Genomic DNA, 22,252 nt, shown 5'->3' with positions numbered 1-22,252 from the left:
CATAAAAAGCTTTAAGCTGCAACAGTGAAATTTTGCTGTTTTAGCAGATCTGGTTTTAAATCATAAGTTTTAATCATAAGTGAGTTCAGTTTAGTTGATTATGCTTACTTTTTAGTTTGTTATATCTAAACACTTTAAGATTACGAAAGTGCGAAATAAAATTAAATAATTGAGATACATAAGCACCTTAATCAACGTGCTAAAATCAAAGAATAAAATTTTAGTTTTTATTATAATAATGTAGTATTATCTTAAGTTATGACTGTTTTAGACAGTAAAAGACAAAGCTTTTTTTTAAAAAACCATATCTATGTGATTATATTTCATTTCACCATTATCAGATGCCAGTTGATAAAAAATACATAAATAAATAAAATATTAAATATCCAAAAAACTGATAATGTGTCGGAATACTCAAATATCGTCAGTTAATGTATAGCGAGGTTTACTTAATTAATTTATCTTCTCTGTGCCACACCAATCCATTTTTTATATAAAATATGGAAAAAAGGTTCACAATCATATTTTTCAAGCAAGGCTAAAAAGAAAGCTTATAATTTATTAAATAAAATAAATTAAGTTTTGAAATTACTTAGGTTCCAGGTGTCCTTTAAACGAATACAATATAACAATATAACAAGTCGCAAACAAACCGTTCAACATTATACCTAAAAATTGTTTGTGAGATTAATCATAATAAAAACAAAATTATTTAATAAAAAATACATATAATCAAGTATCTGTACAATATATGAATAATTTTATAATTACCTTAATTGGTTTCAAAATTTAATTTAAAAATCTTTATTACTTAATCCTTGATTCATTCGAAACAAGGTTTTGTTTGACAGGAGGAACATTGATGTTGTCGCGATTGGAAACTGTCTGAAGTTGAATATAAAACTATATAAACTATACTCTTAATAAAAATCAAAATATTCAATATAATAATAAAAAGACTTATTTAAATTAGTATTTCTGCAGAAAGAAAGATCCAAACTAAATGCAGAAGGAGACTGGGAAGAAGATTTCAGTTTGAGTTGTTGCAGAGTAACAAACTGACAAACATAAATGCATCGTTCCTAAAATGGACTCAATATTCCAGATAATTTTTGAGGTATTTAAATCCTCTTCACTGTGTAACAAATACTTAGACAAATTATACATATTCTCTCCATATTCATACAATGTGAAAAGGATATAAGAATAAGAGGATTTCAACCCAAACCTTACATTTCATTTAACCAAACTAATCGGCAATTTGTATTTATTTCAACTAGTTATTAAGTTTAATATTTTGATAGATTGTATAGAGTATTAATTGTTGTTATTTGAAGATAATAAGCTTAGAACAACAAGAAATGAAAAGGGATAACTGAGATGAAATCAAATTCAATTGAAAAGACCAAAATACTGGCACTTTAAAGTTGTGCATTTTGCATATGGATTCAAAAGAAAATTCAAGACATAATATTCCTTAAATATTACTATTTCGACCATTGAATATTAATTTATAATTTTGTTTAATCAGTAATAAAAACTGCTTGGCATTACATTGCGAGTGTCTATGTACTTACATATGTTATATGATATTCCCACAGTCTTGAAGCAGTGATGGCACATAGGAAACAACTGAATTATAACTCTGTAGAAGTTTTTAGAAAATGTTCAGTATAGTATATAGTATGTATTGTTAGTTATATCGAAAGAACTCATGGTACTTACGTGGTAGAGGAAAGAATTAAAAGATTGGACAATCATCTTCATCGTCGAAGACATCACGCTTAGTGCGCCACAAACTGTATATGACGTATACGAACAGAGACACTATCAGCAGCTTGAAGAGCAGGGAAATGATATCCATAACAACGACAAATCCATTAACATAAACATCAGAATTCACTTTAGGCTGTTGCGATTGGAAATGCTCATCGTCACCTTCAGACTCATTCATATCAATTTCTGTGTAACGCTCCACTGATTTCTGTATGAATGATAGTAATTATTTTTCATCAAGTGTTTTTAATGAGTGTTTTTATTAAATAATAGATTCTTACAGCCATTTTGTGGACGCGGCTAATAATTTTGAGGATTAATAATTTATTTTTGTCGCTTGTTAAATTTTGTAAAACACATCTAAAATTTTTGTTTCATTTAAAACATTTTTAACTCATTTTTATTTGACTAGAAAAAATCATGTTGATATTTGAATTTTAACAAATGTAACTACGATTTATTTTATTCCAAACAAAAAATAAATATCAATCCATAAATAAATGGAACGACGAAGAGCTTTGCGATTTTGTTAGTTTTAATTTGTTGGATGTTACAAGTTAAGTATGAATGAAGGATTACAGAATATCACTTCAACATGAGCATAAAATCCGAAATTAATTGTACAGCACCAATTAAGGCTAACATACTGAATTCCTTTATGATTTATAAAAAACTAGACACTAGTTTTTAGTTTGGATGTTATAAGTTTAGTATGAATGGAGGATTACAGAATATCACTTCAACATGAGCATAAAATCCGAAATTAATTGTGCAGCACCAATTAAGGCTAAAATACTGAATTTCTTTATGATTTATAAAAAACTAGACACTAGTTTACGGGAATATTAGTGTTGATTACATATCTGACCTGCATGCCATAAATTTTGAAAACCAAAGAACTATCACGAGATGTGAATAAAAGGCTTTATGATATAAATGTAAATGCGGGAAAATGCTCTCAACTGTAGTAGGAAGACGGGTCACTATAAACGTACTTCTCATTCAAAGTTAAATATTTATATCAATTATAATGGTTTGTATCTCTTTTACTGCAGAAGCACTATAGTATAGACTCAACTCAACTGTTTAAAAAGCAGCTTGGCAAGGTAAAGAGTAAGATTATGAGTAACGGACATGTGATTGCAGGTCATTTGCATTTCAAATGAAAATCGAGGAATGTATACAATCAAAAGCATATCTTAGAAATATTACTACCAATCAAAGCAGTGGTGACAAATATGATGTTTACAGAGTTTAGAAACTAAAGATATTGTTACTCAACTTAAAACGAAATTGAATTCCTGTCATGTTTAGGAGTAAAGTCTTATATGAAAGCATTCCAGTTGGAAGAGAGTGAAGTGTGAAGAAGTACTATTGTAATCATATTACATATATAACCAGTGTGGACGCCAAATTATGAGCATAGCGTGGAGTCAGAGGATTGGATCTCCAATTTTTCGGTGAATTTAGGACTAAATTGTATACTCTCTTAGAAAACCGAAAATCAATATTATTTATTAACCATTTTAGTATGAATCACAATGTTTTAAGTACTGAAAGATGAAACTTATATGATACTATCTAACCACAGATTTCTAATCACTCTTCTAAATAAGAAAAGCTTGACACTAATATTGCATTAGTCGTAAAATTAGAAAACAATTCTTAAGAGCATTTCTAAAACTATATAACTAAATAGCACTTAGAGAAATGTTTTGTGGTGTTCCATAAACTCAATTATCAGAAAACTAAAATCTATAAACTATACCAATTTTATTGGGTAAATTACTTATACGTTAATTTTAATTAAAGGGTAGCAATCTTGTCAGCTGCTCAGCTGCTGGGAAACCTGATTTCAATAGAAACATATTTGGAAGTATTTTCTTCATGGCGTATAATGCATCAGGTACACGGCTCTTAAGAGGTAAATAGATTCATAATTTAAAATGAAAATAAATTCAATAATAATTATGAATCGACACTGAGTGACACGCTTGGCAAATAATTTCATTATAACATCATAAAAGGAAATTTTAATTCTTAAGTGCTTTCAGAATTATTAAATTTGCATAAGTATGGAAAAAGTACATTTAATAATTTTTTATTTTCTTTCTGAAGTCTGGATATTAAAGTGTATAATTGATAAGAAGAAAAATGTGCTTTATGAGAATAATAAGAATATGCTCGTATCATCAACACTGTGAATAAGTTATGAGCTGAAACTATCAAAAATGTTGATAATTAAAAAAATTTTGTATAAAGTGATATTAACTAAGTCACCTTAACTTTAATGTGGTATTCTATCTAAATACCTATTAAATTATCTTAAACCATTTTCCATATATCCCATATCAAAACATAGGAAGAATCATTGGAATTATTATAATAAATGCTACTAATACTTTTCTTAATATTATGAACTTAATTGTTTGGTTGATTGTCATATATTGGACTGACCAGTTGGGGTTGGTTTCGTAGTGGCTGTTGGTTGATACCTCGCATTAAACCAAGTTAAAAAAATGACACACAAATTCTTCATTGGTACCGGCGGAAGTTAATTCCAATGGTGCGCTTATTGACGCTTTATATCAAGTTGTTATGCTTTTGAGTACTTTGATGTTGTGCCCGGACTTCCTGTAAGTCACGTTTATACCTATTAGTCCCCAAACGATATCAAAGAAAAAAAGACCTTTATATAGATTTGTAGTGGGCATAACGTAAAATCTCAACATATTTTCGATCTTGAGGCATACGAAACTTAAAGAACTTTATTTTTATAAGTTTTTGAAGTTCCCTATCTAAGATATTTTTCGATTTCCGAAATTGTGGAACCTCAATAGAGCTGGATATAAACTGAGATAAATTATCTGAAAGTTCATTTTCAGATTATTTCAGTATTAAAAACAAATTATTGTTTTTATTAGTAATTATAAATATAATTTTACGATGTTCTATATGAGTAGTCTATGGAAGCAGGCTTTCAAGCCCTCTAAAGCCCCGTTTAGTTACGTGGGTAAGCAGTAGTACCGAAAACTTTTTATAATAAATATACTTTTGAACTATGTATTAAAGTTTCTGTGGAGGTATACTAAAATAGAGCATTGCAATTTTGTTTAGTTAACTCGATTTTATCGTTGTAGATAAAGTTCCAAAGCTGTCAACGTATTTTCTTTGCTTTCAACTTCCACTTTGTTGCTTAAATTCATTAATGTATTAAAAACTTTAAGAAACGTAAAACACAAAATAAAAGTTGAAATTAATAAAAATTTTAAACTTAGTTTTAAATGTACCGCTTTAAGGTTTTATTTAATTTGAAGCGTGAACACGCGTTCCTGAAGACACAGACTACAGCCATTTACTGACAGCACTAATTCCAACTACTAGCCTCTTTCTAATTCTAAATGCAGGAAGTTGAGTCCATCACGTGAAGCGCACTTCACACGGCTTGGAAGAATATTTTTTCTGAGAAAACTTTCTTTTGTTTGTCTTTTTTTGCTTTGTATATTTTTGGCTTGCACTGTTTTAATTTCCTGTGCAATAAAGTTTCTTGCATAAGTGCACTTTACCGCTTAAAATGCTGCTGCTCCTACCTCTACTTCTGCTACACAACATTTTTTTTTAATTTTTTCCTTTAATTTTCATTGCAATACAACTCTTACGATTTTTCATTTTCTTAGAAAATTTTCTCGCTACTACATTTATTTGGACTTTTTACTACTTAACTATGTTATAAATTCTACGAGAGATACTAAAAATATAGAAGTGCTACATAACTTTACTTTTATTAAGCGGGATAGAAAAATACAAAAATTATTTTCAACGCAAAGAAGCAGTTAAAAAAATGTTCCCATTAAAAAGTGCTTATATGACATATATGACATGTCACAATCATCTATTGTTTAAAGCCTATTTTGTGTTGTTGTTGTGGGGGCTTATCCCTATCCTACACTAAGGTTTAACTATACTAGACTTTATATCATTTATTTATTGCTTAACTGATGACTGACAGTAGATCAGCATATTTTCCTGTGGGTCATGAGATGAACTTGAGGTTTGTTAGGGCGGTGTTGGACAGCGTATCAAGTTTTATGAATAGTTTCAGGGCTCTGTCCCTGATATATTTTTATACTCTAGTCGATACTTAGATCTCTGTGAATGTCTGTTGTTGTAATCTTAAATCTTAAATAGACTTCCTATAGCCAGGTTCTGTAATTGTTTAATGGCAGTATTTGAGGCTTTCCTGTATGTAACACATCCGTAGAGTAGTGCTGGCCTAATTCTTTGATTATATAGTAACTTTCTGTTTTCCAGGTTGAATTGATTATTATTTAACAGCGGCTTTATAAGATAGAATTATTATTGTGAATTATTACTTTATGCCGTTTACATATAAGTTTCCATTCCATATATTGTGAATACATATAAGTTTCCATTCCTTATAAGATTTTTTTGTGACAACTATTCGACCGTTGCTATTGTGAATGCATTTTTTTAATATGACAGCTGTCATCAATTAAAATTTATTTCATTAGTTCGTTTTATTGAGAGCGGATTTGTTGTTCATAATGGATCCTGTAATTATCTTTTATTTTAATTTATTATTATTATTTGCTTAAACCCTTTAATTATAGGCCTTGAAAGAACAAATGAGCCATCAAATTGCGGATTCATTTACCAAATCCTATTATGGTGCTATGGACAAGAGCCGCGAAGTGAGTTATTGAGATACATTATTAAAATCTTTTATTAAATTTTATTTTAGTTTTTCTTTTAAATATGGTTGAGTCTTTCTGTGAATCTGCAGAGCACTAATTTATAAAAAAAAAAATCGTATAGTATTTAATAACAACATAAGTACTTAGAACAATAGAGTTGCACAGTTTGGGGCATATTACTTATTCATTGTATATTTACAGAAAGTCATTGATTTTTATATGGATGGTTTCATGATAGACTGGAATGAAGAATACTTTAGGGAGAGGGAAACAGCTCAGGATTTCTTACTCCACAAAACACCAGAATCAGAACATGAAATAACATCAATTATGCCTGTGGTAAAAACTACTGAAAAGGTAAAGGGTATTACCAGTATGTCAGTCAATGCGATGGGTAATGTGCACTATAAGGGCCTAGGGGTTAAAGTTTTCTATCAAGATTTCCATTTAGTTAAAATGGGAAATGATTGGAAAATATATTCAACTATTCTCCGTGATTAAGGGCTTGACATTTGTTTAATTAAAAATAAAACTTAATTATTTTATTTGAATAAAAAATAACTCTTTTGTTTTTCTTAAATTTATGAATAAAAGTATTAGAAAGTATGGGCATAACTTGTTTTTTTATAAAAAAGTGTTTTTATGATTTCATTTTATAAGATTTTGAAAATCGAAATTAGTAGAATTTGTATATTGAACTTATTTTAATCACTCTTTTGGTTAGTATCTAGTGGAGATACATCGGTCTGGCTGGAAATCTTCACTGACTCAGTATTAAGTATAAGGGACCTTGTGATAATATGTATGAATTTATCTAGCAGTTCAATATCATTAGCTACATCTGCATAATTCTCAGTCTGCTTTCGTGCAGGAGTATATGCCTATAAGTAAGTTTTTTACAGGTGTTTCCGGAGGCAGCATTTCAGTAATGTGTATTACTGCTATAAATTTATTTTTAAAATGGTTTTTAATAGATTTTTAATCTGGCTGTAGGTCCAGAAACTACAGCCAGATTTAAACTTAAAGCTATTGATTGAAATCTATCTTTTATCTATCTTTCTTTTTATCTTTCTTTTTATTACAAACTTTGAAGATATCTCAGTAACCTGACATTTAATGGAAAATGTTTAAGACATTTTTTATGACGAAACGCTTAAAAATTATTGGAGTTCGCTTAAAATTTCCACTCCATTCAATTGAAATAGGTACTGGTACATCACAATAGGACAAAATCGGCAAAATGTGAGTATACGAAAATCGTTTCATATTCGTTAGCATTTCACTCACAAAATATCCAGTAATTTTACAGCTTTTACACAAATGGAAAACTATTGCCAATTGCAAAAGTTAAACAAAGGCAGGCGGACGTGGCTTTTCTATTATTGAAAATAGGTGGAGCACAATGAAGGAATAAAAAAATTGTATAAAGGAAAACGACTGACTAAGTAAAGAAATATTTCGGAAAAGTTTTTAGAAATGAAAAACGGCTTTTTTATTAGATTTTCCAGGAAGAAGTCAAGTTAAAAATTTTCACTCCCCTCCATTCGGAAAACCGCAGCCATCAATGCTGCTCACCGAATCACCACCAATATCCTGTCATTGTGCTGATTAAATCCTTGTGGCTTTTGAGTGATTAAAAACTTTTCTCAAGTTGTTCATGCCTTACTTTGGCAACAATTCTGGCGTATGTGTGCGGAATATCACGGCTTATGTATGCCCGGAACTGTGCCTCTATGGCACAAGTGGCTACAATAGCGCACAGCGTAACGTTTCCGGTGTAATGACGCAGAAATACGAACAGAAATTAAAACGTGAAATGAATCGTAAGAAAAACAATGAAAATAACAAACGCCAGATAAAATTATAGGTTCAAATAAACTTTCGCAATATGTACACTTGAATGCGTATCTCTGTCGTCATACATAAGCACGTGCGTATATTTTCATTGCTTCCGTTCACAATTTCATACGTACATATATACATATATATATATCTATGTATACATATATATTAAAAGTTAGTTCCATACTGTGTTGTTGTTTTTCCATTTTTGTTTTGTTTTTTTTTTTTGGTATTTTTTCGTAGTTGAATGTGTCATTGGGGAGCAATTTTCAACGCCGTTAAAAGAGTTGAAAAACTTTGTCAGCGTAAAATTGCAATTATACAAATTTTAAATGGCGCAACTCCTGACGTATGAGTGACATTAAGTTTTGCTTTTCCATTTTTTTTATAGATATTTATGTATTACTTCTTTATGCCGAAGATATTTTGGCTATATTGAATTACAACTATGAAACGCTTTTGTTTCGTTTTAAAACCAACAAAAACAATATTAATAAATTTCATTTCGAAGCACTAAAATTTTGTCAAGGTACATTAAATTTATTAACAATTTATACTCCACATTTTTAAATTAATGTTTCAATAAGTTCGAATATACGTTACTGGATTTATTCTTCATTTATTTGGATATCATTAAAGAAATCTTGCAGATATATTATTTGTTAAAAGGGTTTCAATAGAGATGAAAAGACAACAACAAACATTTTAGTTGATTTATTGAAATTTGACAGACCATACAACGCTGTTTCGTGTATTGCCAAGTACTCAATACTGGATTTAATACTGTATTCATTCTTCATTTCTTTGGATATCATTAAAGAAATCTTGCAAATATATTATTTGTTAGAAGAGTTCGAATATAAATAAGAACACAATAACAAAAAATTTTAGTTAATTTATGGAAATTTGACAGACCATACAACGCTGTTTCGAGTATTGCCAAGTACTCAATACTGGATATAATATTGTATTCATTCTTCATTTCTTTGGATATCATTAAAGAAATCTTGCAGATATATTATTTGTTAGAAGGGTTCGAATGGAAATGAAAAGACAACAACAAACATTTTAGTTGATTTATTGAAATTTGACAGATCATACAATGCTGCTTCGAGTATTGTCAAGTATGAAATATCAGGGACCTTAGTGGTCATCAGCAATGATCTTCTTACTTTTAGTTTCTTTTCGTCATAAGAGGCGACACTTTCAACAAACAAAAAAATTATAATTAATATTATAGGAAAGCAAACTTGTAGAGTAAGATTTGCACCCAAATAAGGTACTTTACATATAGCAAGTGAAAATATGCATAACATATGTCTCTACAAAAATAATAGCACTAAAATAAAAATAGTTGATCTCAAAAATTAACTGTATACCGTTTGTGGTCTCCACCATCAGGTAACGCTTCCTTAATAGATACCCGTCTTCCTTTACATTACCGTCTGCCTCTGCGTTTTACCTATGTGCTAGTTTAGATAAATTTGTGATTACAAATCTTATGCTCCTTTTACATTCTCGCCCTGATTGCTGGAATGGGGGTTGCATCCGCTGAACATAACTGCAATCTTACAAAACCGTTCCTAAGAAGTGGTTTTAGTGGTAAAATCTCACACTGTGGCTGTCCATGATTTCTACCTACTGAAAAAACAAAAAAAAAAAATTAAAAATTTACTTTCAATTCGTTGCACTACCGTAGTTTCAGACGAAAAACGTAAGTGAGAACGTATAGAGGATTGGACTAATGACTTTTGAATATCTATTGACATTGTAGCCTTTTATAGAAAGAAACGCGGACGTACGGAGACTGGGCTGTACGTTTAATATTCTAATTTATATTTATTTATTTTGTTATTTATATTTTATAACATTTATTTATATATAGTTTCGATTGCGATGGGTGGTTGAGTGTGCCATCAGATAGTTCTATAGAGCTAAGTATGTACCTATTGGTTTTGACGTTTTTTTCCGGTGATTAGCTTTCAGTGTATCCAGGTATTGTCATGAAGCAATACACCGTGGGCATTAGTCGATAACCATGTAAGTGGTTATGGAGCCATGACAGTGACGAAGCTTCAATTAGCAGATAACTTGAGGTTTGGGCACAAAAATAGAGAAATCCAAATCTATTTTCCGAATAGAAAATGGGCAGTAATAGTGAAAACGCAAGTTAAGTGTACGTTGTAAATAAGATTTAATTTTCTGACAATTGCAGTTTAAAAACTATATACATACAATCAAACTTACAGATTTTTTCAAAGACCACAGATGATGGTTATTTGGCGAAGTAGTTGTATAGTCAGCCTAAGAACTTACTTTATCCAAAGTTTTTCTTCGGATTTGTGAATTTCCTCACTATAACTACCACTATCAATTTTTTCCAACAGCAAGAGTAAAATAAACCATTATGAAAATATGAAAATTTCGTTAATATTACCACTCTTTGCCTTTTCAATTTAAATTAGCATAAATAAACTGTACCTTATAGTACATATGTAATCTGGGTATAAATATTCATAAATAACGAAATATGTTTTAATAAATAAATTTGTACCACTGATACATATATATATATACACATAATTCATTGATGCTAATCAGCATATAAAATATGGAATCTACGATTTATTTAACTTTAAACACTTAAATAATAATTTTTAATTAAAATTTCATATAATTGCAAATTTATGAAAACCTAAAATTAAATTATCAATATTTTCGTTATTGGATACGCTTTTAAAATATATAAAGAGGAAAATATAACAAAATCAAATGAATCGATTTTGTAAATGCAGTCAAGTGCCATCAATCAGGCACTCTAAATTATATGATACCAAAATTTTTGGCCAATCCATGGCCAAATTCCAATTACTAAAATTTTATTTATAGCTGTCAATCAAATCATCATAAATAGGTTAAACACAAGTGTCAATAGCAAAATAATGAAATTATTCATGGCTGCAGAGAGGACAGTGACGTATAATGACGGTAGTAACAAAATAAAAGTGCGCTACACTGCCATGATGTTGCAGAGTTTTCTTAATAGGTAGCCTCCGGTCTTTATTGTAAACTATAATTAAACTTTTATTAACTAGCTATTTGCTATTCAATTATATATATAATAAATATATCAGGTTCAGAGAGCAATTGTATTGTTGACTTGAGAGATGATATACTTGACGAGGAACAGATAGCCTCGGCTCTCATGATCAAGTTGACATTTATCAACCGACATTTATTTTTTTCTCTCACTTCCAATCTTTTGATTTGCATTAAAAGCAACAACAGTTTCGATTTTGACGTGACTGTGACATTTTACCAAAAAATGGACCTTAACAGAGAGTGATATAACAATTATTTATTCCCTAACTATATTATTATTTTAATACACATATTAATGTTTTACTTAAATTAATAGTATAATTACAAAAATACACACATTAATTTCTTATAAGGCACAATTTTAACATTCATTACTGAGTTATAATGTTTTAACCAACGTGACGTGGCACTTAAACCCTCGTCACCGTGACCAAATTTGAATAGATATTTTTTTCTTTCTCTTATTTTCCATTTTTTAATTGAAATTGAAAACAACAATAATTTCATATTTAACTTCACACCTATTTTCTGTACAGCGCCTAAGTTATGTTCAAAGTCATGGGCACGTCAAAATTGACTCTTTTTGGTTATGACTAAAATGCATGACTCCTACAAAAGTGTTTCTTAAGCAATAAATTAATTATTAGATGTATTAGGAAAACATGTATCAAAAGATAATGTTCAAACTTTTATTCAGGCAATTTCGATATTGAAGATGCACCATATTGTGTGACCGTGAGTACTTTGAACTAAGTATAAGTGTGACAATTATATAGATTAATTAAACAAACAAAAAGAAAATTAACACCCATATTCTCATTATTTTTTAAATAGACACTAACAATAAAGCGTCTCACTGTGAATAGCCCAGAACTTTCGGTTGTGAGTCCATATTTACTTCATAAATAATGCAAAATAAAATCTTGCTTAAATTTTTGGACATCTTATATTTGCTTGAGTCAAAAGTTTTCCAAACTAATACCATTTTTATATAATTTTATATATATTTTTAGGTAGTTATATAAAATTATGTGTCTCTTATAGTATATATCCATCGCATACTTAGTAAGTTACTTAAGTAACTTTCAGATATTGCTGTTTCTATTGACATAAGTTAATTATTGCATGTGAAAGAATTTTTATGTGTCCGAAAGATCTTTGAAACTTATAAGAGAGCTTCTGTTTGTTCGAAATTTTTGGTCTAATTTTTTTAACTTTATTTTTAAATAAGTTAAAAAAGAAATTTATTTAGTAACTTGCACTGCAATCTATAAAATCTATTGTGTTATCCCTGTAGTGAGTCTAAGTTCATGTTGCCAAAAATTTCTGCTAATAAACTTAATAATGTCTATTCGTACTAAATTCCAGAAAATTAAATAAAGGTACTAGACTTACTTCCTGGTAATCGCAGGTTACAAACAGCTAAGACCGCCACATCTATCGTTCTAAAGAGATTTAGGTAAGTTAGTGATGAATATTGTAAGAAACTTTAGGGGCCTAGGCAGTAAGCAGTGGAAGCATACTATAAGAGACGCTTAATTCTATATTCCTAGCTGATTGTAATGTTCATCAAAACTGAGCGTTTTAAATAATATAACAAGATAAGGATATTGCATCAAAGTTAAGTTATCTCAAGAGTGTATCACTGCCTAGTGTAGGTTTCAAATAGCAGTCAAGTTAACGAACGAAAATTAAGTTTCTTTTAAGAAAACACAAAAGGCACTCATTCTTTTTCAGTTAGCGTAGAGCGTCGCGGATGCAATTTTTCATGATGCTTAATATCGCACTGGGACACAAAGCATCCTGTCATTGGCGTTGGTCACACACAGAATTCATCACACAAATTGCAATGAAGCAAAAATTTTGGACAAATAAGAAAATTTTTAAATATAAAATTATACAATATTAAGAAATAAAATAAGAAATAAATTGCTGAAGAAAACTTACTTAAACATTATACTATAGGACTTCTTGTCAATTGCCGCCGAGTTCATTGTAAGCTGAAACTGAACTCATTACATTATTAAACTATTAATATTTATAAAACCTTAAGTTTATTTTTTAATGTATCTTTTTTAATCATAAAAATTATAATTAAAATATTGTAAATTGTTTTAATCATCTTTGTGGATCGTGATACTGATAATGACTCGTAAGGAGAGTCAAAATATAGAATGTAATGATACATAATTAAACATATATATATATGTAATTAAATTAATGATATATAACTAATATAATTAAACAAACGTTGAATTATTTAACAAAAAGGGACCTATAGCCAGATACAAAAATATTAATACTAATTATTTAAATTAATTAAAAAATGTTGAAAATATGTACTATCAATTATAAGAATAAATTAAAACATTTAAGATGTTACGTTGTTTCCCAAAATGCAATTGAAGGTTGATAACGGGTTTCATTACAGGTCATTATGAACTGAAATATCATCTTCATAAACTCGAGATCAGGCCTCGAAGATGAGGAAATTACTATGCAAATGCTTTGTGACTGTCCAGCTTTAATAACCTACCAAAGAAACTTGTTTCATATGGAATCTCTGTGACCAGTACAGATTAAGAGCTCTTCTCTAGATTTAGTTCTGGACTTTGTTCATACAGTTTTAAAGGACTTTATGTTATCAATAATGAAATTGGTATAATAGAACTCTCCTGGCCGTAGTACCAGCTACTGAGCGATTTCACGTCAAGGCTTTAATAATAAAATAATAAAGCTGATACGAAGAATCACATTTCATGAAGAGTAAGTAAGAAACTTTTCCTTTTTTAGTTAAAGTAGAGCTTAGCGAATGCAGTTTTTTATTTATTTTTATGAAATAATTTTCATTTGAATTAAATGTTGGTATAATTTATGTACTTTTTCACTACACCAAAATGACATTTTCTCATGTCATAAACCTATAGACTCTGTGAAGAGCATAGGTAATCGTAAAACTGCCAATAAACAAATAACATAAAAAATGTTAAGAAACAGTAAAACACAGTAAAATAAATGAAAGAAGTTCCACATTATCCTTAAGGTTTACCCGTAATTTCAGTGGGAACACTCAAACGTTGTCAACGTTAACAAATCCTCTGCAATGTTGTAGGATTTGGATTTGAACTTGATTGGCACATAAACTCTGACAATTATTACTGAGCGACAAATTAGTATTCGATGGAAAAGCAGTTAAAAATAAATAAATAAATAAATGAAAGTCTCTGGAATTCCGCATCCGGTCTGAATACTTATTACAAGGAATTTGTTGCGTCTATTTATAAACAAATTTTTAGCAATACTTGGACTTTGGACTTACAGTACTGGCCGCACAGCTATAAAAATTTATCATTTATTTTGTATATATTTTTGGTAAATTTTATTTCTTTTTTATATAAGTATATATATCTATATATAGGAATACGCAACTTCTTGTCGTTAATCATTATTTGTGTTCCCTGTTGCGACACTTCAATTAAAGTAATGAGATTGATTTTATGATTTTATGGTGCAAAGTAAATATAAAGGCATTTGCGGTGACAGCAAACGTTTAAATAAAGTAAGGATTTATTAAATTCAGCAAAAATGCTCTCTACTTGTTTTTTAATTAAAATGCTTTTTCTTATTTTTACTTTAGATACTTTTTTCTATAATTTAAATAGCAAACTGCTTTTTGAAAGAAACACAATTGCAAAATTTCATAAAACTTTATAGAAATCCATTTAAATTAAAAATAAAACGTTTTTCAAGGCAAAGAAATAATTAAATTTAAAACTTTTGTGGCAAAAATGTTCTGTCAGTAAAATAAAAAATTTTAAACGGAAGGCTTTAATTTCGGTCAGGATATGATTATTGAGCGAATAGCTTTTGTGTGCATCTATGGTTGAAAACTCTCAACGGGAGACGTTCTAGTCTTTATTGAAGAGTTAAATATCTCCTGTTGATTAAGAGATTGTTGTTTGTATAAAGCATATATCGTAGTCGCAATGCTCAGTTTGGTTGGTAATCCAGCACTCTGTCTTGCATTATTTTATTCTATGTTATATTTCTGTTATTATTTGGTAGAGAGGTTGTGAAAAGTAGTGAACTACAACAACAAAAATTTGTTTTATATTATTTTAATTTATTGAATTGTTAGGTAAACATACAGCTGTTTCGAGTATTGCCAAGTGTCCATCATCATTTACCAAGCAGATGCATTTATACATTTATAAGGTTCATATGTTAAGGTATTTAACTGTTTAGAAAAGTATCCCTAATTGTAACATATTTTTATATATATTATAATCACAACACTATATTATTTAATATATTTTTGTGTTTTTTGTTTTTTACAAAATCATAATGTAAACAAAAATATGTATCTATATAGTGAGCTTATTGGTGTGACCACTTTAAAATAAGTAGCAAATTAATTACAATATAAGTAGTTATACTTTTTGGTATAAACAGACTTTTAAATTAATCCATATTTGTGTATATAATAATGTACCTGCACTTCATAAGTGCCTCGGTTGGTTGGTTAATTCCAGTGGCAGGCCATTAGATAACTTCAAATGTACCTCAATTAGCGATTTTTCGTCATTTTGCTACCACATTCTTCGCAAGCACCCTAGTATAGAAGAGTAGAGACTAAATCCATCCCGCGGAATTTAGGTAACTTAATAGGTCTTTCATCTTCATCGTTAAGTAGTCTGATAAACTATTACAGAAGTATTTTCCTAAGAACCTATATCTTCTGGACCCTAAAGCCAGGCATTCACAGAGAAAATGTATTATGGTTTCTTTCTCCTGTGGGTTTCCATAACTTCTGCAATGAGGGTTATGGGGGATACGCAGTTTCTCTGCCATGAGTTCCTACACACCAATGACCAGTAAGAACTGCAGTAAGCCTTGCAGTGTTCACGCAATCTCTTTTGATGAGTTTCGACGATTTATTTTTGTTATAAGTGGGCTATGTTAACGTGTGCATTAAATATCATTGGGTTTAATGTTAATTTTTTCTTGCCGAAAGTGACGCGTCGAATAGTAATTCGAATTCGAATAGTAAGGAAAAGACAAGAACAATAATTTTATTTTATTTATTGAAAGTTGGCTAACCATACAACGCTGTTTCGAGCATTGCCAAGTACTAATCAACACTGGTGTTAGGAAGTATTCGAATTTCTTTTGAATTAGTTTATAGTTCGTATATAATTTATTTGGAATTTATTTAGTAAATGCTAGGCGTAGAACTCGTGCCTGTCAAATTAAAGCAGATGCTTAAGTTCCAGGTTTTTTGTCACTTTTTATTTGATTGCTTTGTATTTTATTTGATTGCATATAGCAATGAGATACATAGCCTCAAGTGATTAATAAATTACAAAAAAGAAAACAAAACATAATTAAATGAATGAAATCTATGAATGTATCTGATGTTTAAAGCACATAACTGCATATTTTTCAATTGAAAACAATGCTTCTATTTAGACAATTTCAATTAAATGTGAATTTTCGCTCTTCGCAAACAAAAATTAACATTTATTTACTTAATTACATGCACATTCATCCCAATTACGTTCGAAATATGGCTGAACCATACCACCGCCGACTCGAGTATCCAACTTCGGGAATTATAACCGCAAACAAATATGCTCATTAAACATAAATTTGCAGTTAACATTCCGTATCTATCGGCGCAATTGCATATACGGTAATGTCGCATCCCAGATACAAACTTAACACATAAATTCACACATACAACCGACGCCTCTATCGGCGAGATACTCGTACTCAGTAATAGTTTCAAAATTGAATTGCAAATTATTGTCATATTTTCACAGGCAATTATGTGAATACATGCTGCCGCCATTACGAGAGCAACAAATAACAACAACAATAACAACAGCAATAGCAACAGCAGCAGCAATAACAATCACAACAACAACACAACAACATTTCTGTTTCTGTTTAAACAACAAAATGGAGTTTGATTAAATTAAAGGGAAAATTAAAAATTAAATTGAATTTATGCTTTTCCCAATTAAGCGAAGCTTTTTCGACGTAAAGAAATTGATGAGCGAGTAAATGAATTGACAATTAGTTGTGCCACAAAGTTCCTTAATTTATTTAATCAGAAACACAATTTCACAAATTTCACAAACTTTTTTCTATAAAAAATAAATCTGATTTCTGGTTTGATTATTATTTGAATTTTAATTCTTAATTGAGCTTTCGAAGCGATATAAAAGCAACGTGACAAATACATTTTTTGAGATACAAAGACTCGCGCAAAATTAAATTTAATTAAGACATATTGAATAAAAAATTTTTTTTATTAAAAAAATATTACAGTCAAAATTATTTTAACCAACCGGATATCGAGAGGACCAGCAATACCATTCAGGTACAAAAAAAAGTGTCTATAAAAAAGGTTTTTTTTATGAAATACAATATTGTATCTGGTCAAAGTTCGGTGTAGGAAACGATACTTAGTGTACACTACTAAATATGTACTAAAGTATATTGCGGAAAAATGAACTCATTAAGAAAAGTTGAATCGGTCGCATGTGCTGGCAGAGAAACACTCTGTATCCGGCACGTTTTTTGTTCTCCATAAACGTCAAAAATTATTGTTACCATATCGTGAAATAAAGTTAATTCTATCGTTAACTTATATTCAAAATAACGCTTTAATTCGTTGAAGAACTTTATCGTGTCTGAAGTTATAATGGAGATATAAACATATCTACAGAAATTTTAAAATATGAGCTAATATTCGGAGTTAATTTCATATGACCCTACATGTGACCCTAATCAATGAATTAAGTCTACTTCTTGACATACCTTATTTGACTAGATGGGGCTTTATTCGATTAGTTCCAAAACTATTTTCTATCATTTATATAAAAAACAGGTGTGTCCCCAATATTCCCTTCACGACTTAAACAAAAAATTGCAGAAGCCATATGGACCATCAATTTCTAATCAGTCTGCTGAAAACTCAGCCATAAGTACGTGAAGACTTATATATGTTACATATATATAGACATACATAACAGCCGATTATTATATTTACACTAAGACTTGTACTAAGTTTTGTATGTCTAAGCATTTTATTTTTATTTATTAATAATAATAGTTTAGTTTATAAAACTAATACTAACATGCATACATATAGCTCTGGCTACTGAGGCCTTCAGCTATATATGTTTAAAAATAGTTAGAAAAAATGAAATCAAAGTAACCTGCCACATTTATTATAATACAGAGAGTTTAAAATAATAATTTAAATTTTTGACTTCATGTTTCTAAATTTGTGTCCGTTGTGTTGAACGAAATTTATTTTATATAAAAATTTTTTCCTGAACAACGTGTCTAACTTCATCCATAAACTCCAATTAAAATGACACCAGAAGAGATAGCACAACTTACACGTGCTGAAGCAGAAAATCTATTCAATGCGGGTAATATAGGCAAACTCCTGTCCTCATTACCTCAACCCATAGAAGCGACATCTCTGCTCTTTATAATTACAGCGGCCGTAGAACCAAATTTACATGAATTGTATCTCTATCGGCGCACTGAGAATGGACATATTCTACTGGGTCATATAGCCTGTCGCGAGATGGACGTACATCTGTTGTATAGTTTGGGCAATTACAGGCAATCAGTTTTTATTCAAGGAGAGGAATGGGTAGACCTCGCAACTATAACGTCTTGGGCCGCATCCTTATAATGCAAATAAGAAACAACAAATTTTTGTAGAAAAAGTTTATTTTATCGACGATTTTTATAAAAATTGTAAATCATTTAATTATTAACATTTATTAATAATAAAATATATTAATGAGATTTTATAATAACTATTGAAATACTAAAATTAAACTAGAATTGTAATGCAATTTTATTTATACCTATAGACTAAAGTCTGTGTAACTTTATATTTTAAAGATCGCTTGCCACCAAGCTGTGGTTAACAAATCGACACAATCAGGTGTGCTCACGAGTTGGAGTAACCGGTTACACTATTACTCTGTTAACGAACTCGTTACTTGAACTCGTGAATAACCCCATCTCTTGTATATAAATTGGTAATTAGTTATCACATTTCAATTCGAATTTAACTGCAAGTTCACAAAAATATAATATTTTTCCCACATAACACTTGCTTATGTCTTACAATGTACTTAAAATACATTACATACAGCAGTTTTTATTTATAAAAATATATACATATAGTCAAAAATCCGATTAATATTGCAATGCTTAATAAATAAAAAATATTAGCCCTTTACCTGAACCACAAAACACACAAAGCATTTTATTTTGCTTTGTAGGCTTGCCATTTATATGCTTTTCAAAAATAAATTGCACACATAGCGTTTTATTCTTGACTGGAAAAAATAATTTCTTTCAAGATTTTCGTTTTTCAAGCGAACATAATAATTATTTTTGCATTTAAACAAAAAAAAAGAAGATTATTACTTATTACTAGTTACTTGTGCCTAGTAAAGTAAAAAGTAAATGATAATAGTTATTTTTGAAACATTAGAAATAAGGAAAATTGAATTATTATTTTTGATTTAATTTTGAAAGGCGAAATATACATTTTTTAGTTGATTTTATTTTTCAATAATAGGTCTTAAGGTCCCTGAGCTAATGTCTGGTTCATCGCACTGCTACTGTGTTCCGTGTAAATTCATCAGATCTTTGCTTACCGGAACACAGCAATAATATATATATGTATATATATACATTAAGCATAAATAAACAAATAAAATAAATAAGATAATTTGTAGTATTAGTATTTAATACTCGTTTCAAAAAATGGCAAAAAAAAATATTTATCTATATCAAGGCTGTTCACAGCAGATGCAATCGCGGGCCAATACAAATCACTTTACAGATTGGAAGGCCGCAGAAACAAATACATACGTTCATAATTGTCAAAAATAGAAATACGTTTGTAAAATTAAATTTAATTTTATTAATTTATCAAATTCATTTATTTAGAATACTATAAGAAAATTTACTAAACTGTGGTAAATTAAAAACAGGTCGCGGGCCACACTAACATTAACCGGGGGCGGTATTTTGGACAGCCCTGATCTATATTACCTATACACCTATATCTATATACATTAAATTATTTCTATTATTACTACTACTTTTAAACATGTAATAGTTTTTTTAGTGCTTGTTAAATAATAGTGCTTGCTAAATGAAAGTGCTTGTTAAAAGAAAGTGCTTGTTAAAAGAAAGTGCTTGTATGTAACAGCAAATTGGTTAATTAAAGCAGCATTTGCAATATCAACTATATGAAAGAACGAAGTTAGATTGTTAAAAGTTGTTTAGATTTATATAAGATTTAAGAGTTAAAATCAAGTGGTTGACCCGTTTCTACATTCGTCTCCGCTTGTAACCTACTAACCGCTTAGAGTTATGTTATTATTGTGTTTAATTTAATTTAAAAAAATTGGTGACGAAGCTTTCTATGCGTCGTCATGTTGGTTAAAACAGTATTACTCAGTAGTAAATAAAAATGTGCCAAAGGAGTCGTATAATTCGGAAATTGAGAATTGTGGTATCAATCTCTGTATAACATGCCTTTTGGTCAATTTATTATGCACAATATTTCAAATAATTTTTAAAGGCAGTTAAATGATTTTATATATCTATTAAAAATTGTTTAGTTTCACGCCCCTTCTTTTCTTCTATTATTAACCAAGCATATGTGCCGTTTTTATTTTTTTGTAAGTTTTCCATACTAGATGCATGTTATTCGTGGAGTTATTTTTTGTTCTAGAGTGTAACTTTTCTCTGCAAGTACTGTTGCTTTATGTATACTATTAGAGAGTTTCATAAAATATGTCTGCCGGTTTGTTAACTGGCTACTGTTTCGGTTATGGATATCTATTAGACCTCTTCCAAATTATAGCCTCGGTAAGGAGATACGAGTGTTGATGTAATTTTCTATACATTATAAGTTTTTATTAGGTGATGTTAAAAGTACTAACCATGATTTTGTACTACAAACATATTTTTAATCAAAAATTTATTTCATATATGTATATATATATATACTGGCCATTATTTTTAATGACCTTTCACTATTTTACAGATAGCTTCATAAATCCATCGATGTAGGGTTTCTGTGATTTTTTGGCGGAAAAATTGGTCAAATGACTTTTAGCGGGTCTTCGTTTAGTCAATCTTTCAGCATTAAGACAGATTTACAGAGATCAAAACGATTGGTAATTAGACAGTGCAAGATCCTTTATTTGTTCCGAGTCACGAAAGAAATGTCGGCTTGATGGACAACAACTCCTTTTCCGTTGGCGAAATCTGGGCGCAAATATATTTTAAAGTGAAAGTCTCTTTTATTATTAATCTTATTATTATACTTGTTTCCATGTTCGTCATATTTTTTTCTTCATGATGCAGCAGAGGAATTTAAGTTCTTGAGAGTAATTTCTCCATGCAGCTTGTTGGCTTTAGTTCTAAACTTTAGTTTTCTAAGTCTTCCATATAGTTTTCTTATACTTTCATTTCATTTCAGTTGACACATTCTCAGTGATTTGATTATACGGCATTACATTGTGGTCTTTGTGAGTTTCGTGTAAATTATAAAATCAAAATTTATCTAATAATAATTGTTGATACATTTGACAGAATAAAATATCTATCATTGATACAAATTTTCCTAATAGGTATACCAAAGAAATAAATGCTTTGTGGGTTAAAAATTTTATTTTAATGATTTATATACATAAAACTGTCAAATTTATTTTGTATTATAAACACACTTATTGTTAGTGTGGTGTTAATTTTTTAAT

General features: G+C 29.5%; 1 protein-coding gene and 1 long non-coding RNA gene across 2 annotated transcripts; one reads left to right on the top strand and one right to left on the bottom strand.

Moving 5' to 3' along the window:
• Positions 1-297: 297 nt before the first annotated feature.
• On the bottom strand, positions 298-2,155 carry LOC119690161. The gene is made up of 6 exons (XR_005253567.1): positions 2,058-2,155; positions 1,726-1,984; positions 1,578-1,645; positions 772-885; positions 593-668; positions 298-538 (listed from the first exon to the last, which is right to left on the bottom strand). It is a non-coding gene; the product is annotated as an uncharacterized LOC119690161 (long non-coding RNA).
• Positions 2,156-6,286: 4,131 nt separating this feature from the next.
• On the top strand, positions 6,287-6,992 carry LOC119686994 (NTF2-related export protein-like). Its single transcript, XM_038101128.1, has 3 exons — positions 6,287-6,350; positions 6,408-6,488; positions 6,693-6,992. Exons 1-3 carry the CDS (start codon positions 6,342-6,344, stop codon positions 6,990-6,992), a joined length of 390 nt encoding a protein of 129 aa, XP_037957056.1. The 5' UTR covers positions 6,287-6,341.
• Positions 6,993-22,252: the final 15,260 nt, after the last annotated feature.

The sequence above is a fragment of the Teleopsis dalmanni genome, chromosome X (genome assembly GCF_002237135.1).
Source record: "Teleopsis dalmanni isolate 2A chromosome X, ASM223713v2, whole genome shotgun sequence".
In the NCBI taxonomy this organism is placed as follows: domain Eukaryota; kingdom Metazoa; phylum Arthropoda; class Insecta; order Diptera; family Diopsidae; genus Teleopsis; species Teleopsis dalmanni.
Note: the sequence above shows the minus strand (reverse complement) of the source record. Positions and strands in the feature narration are given on the sequence as shown.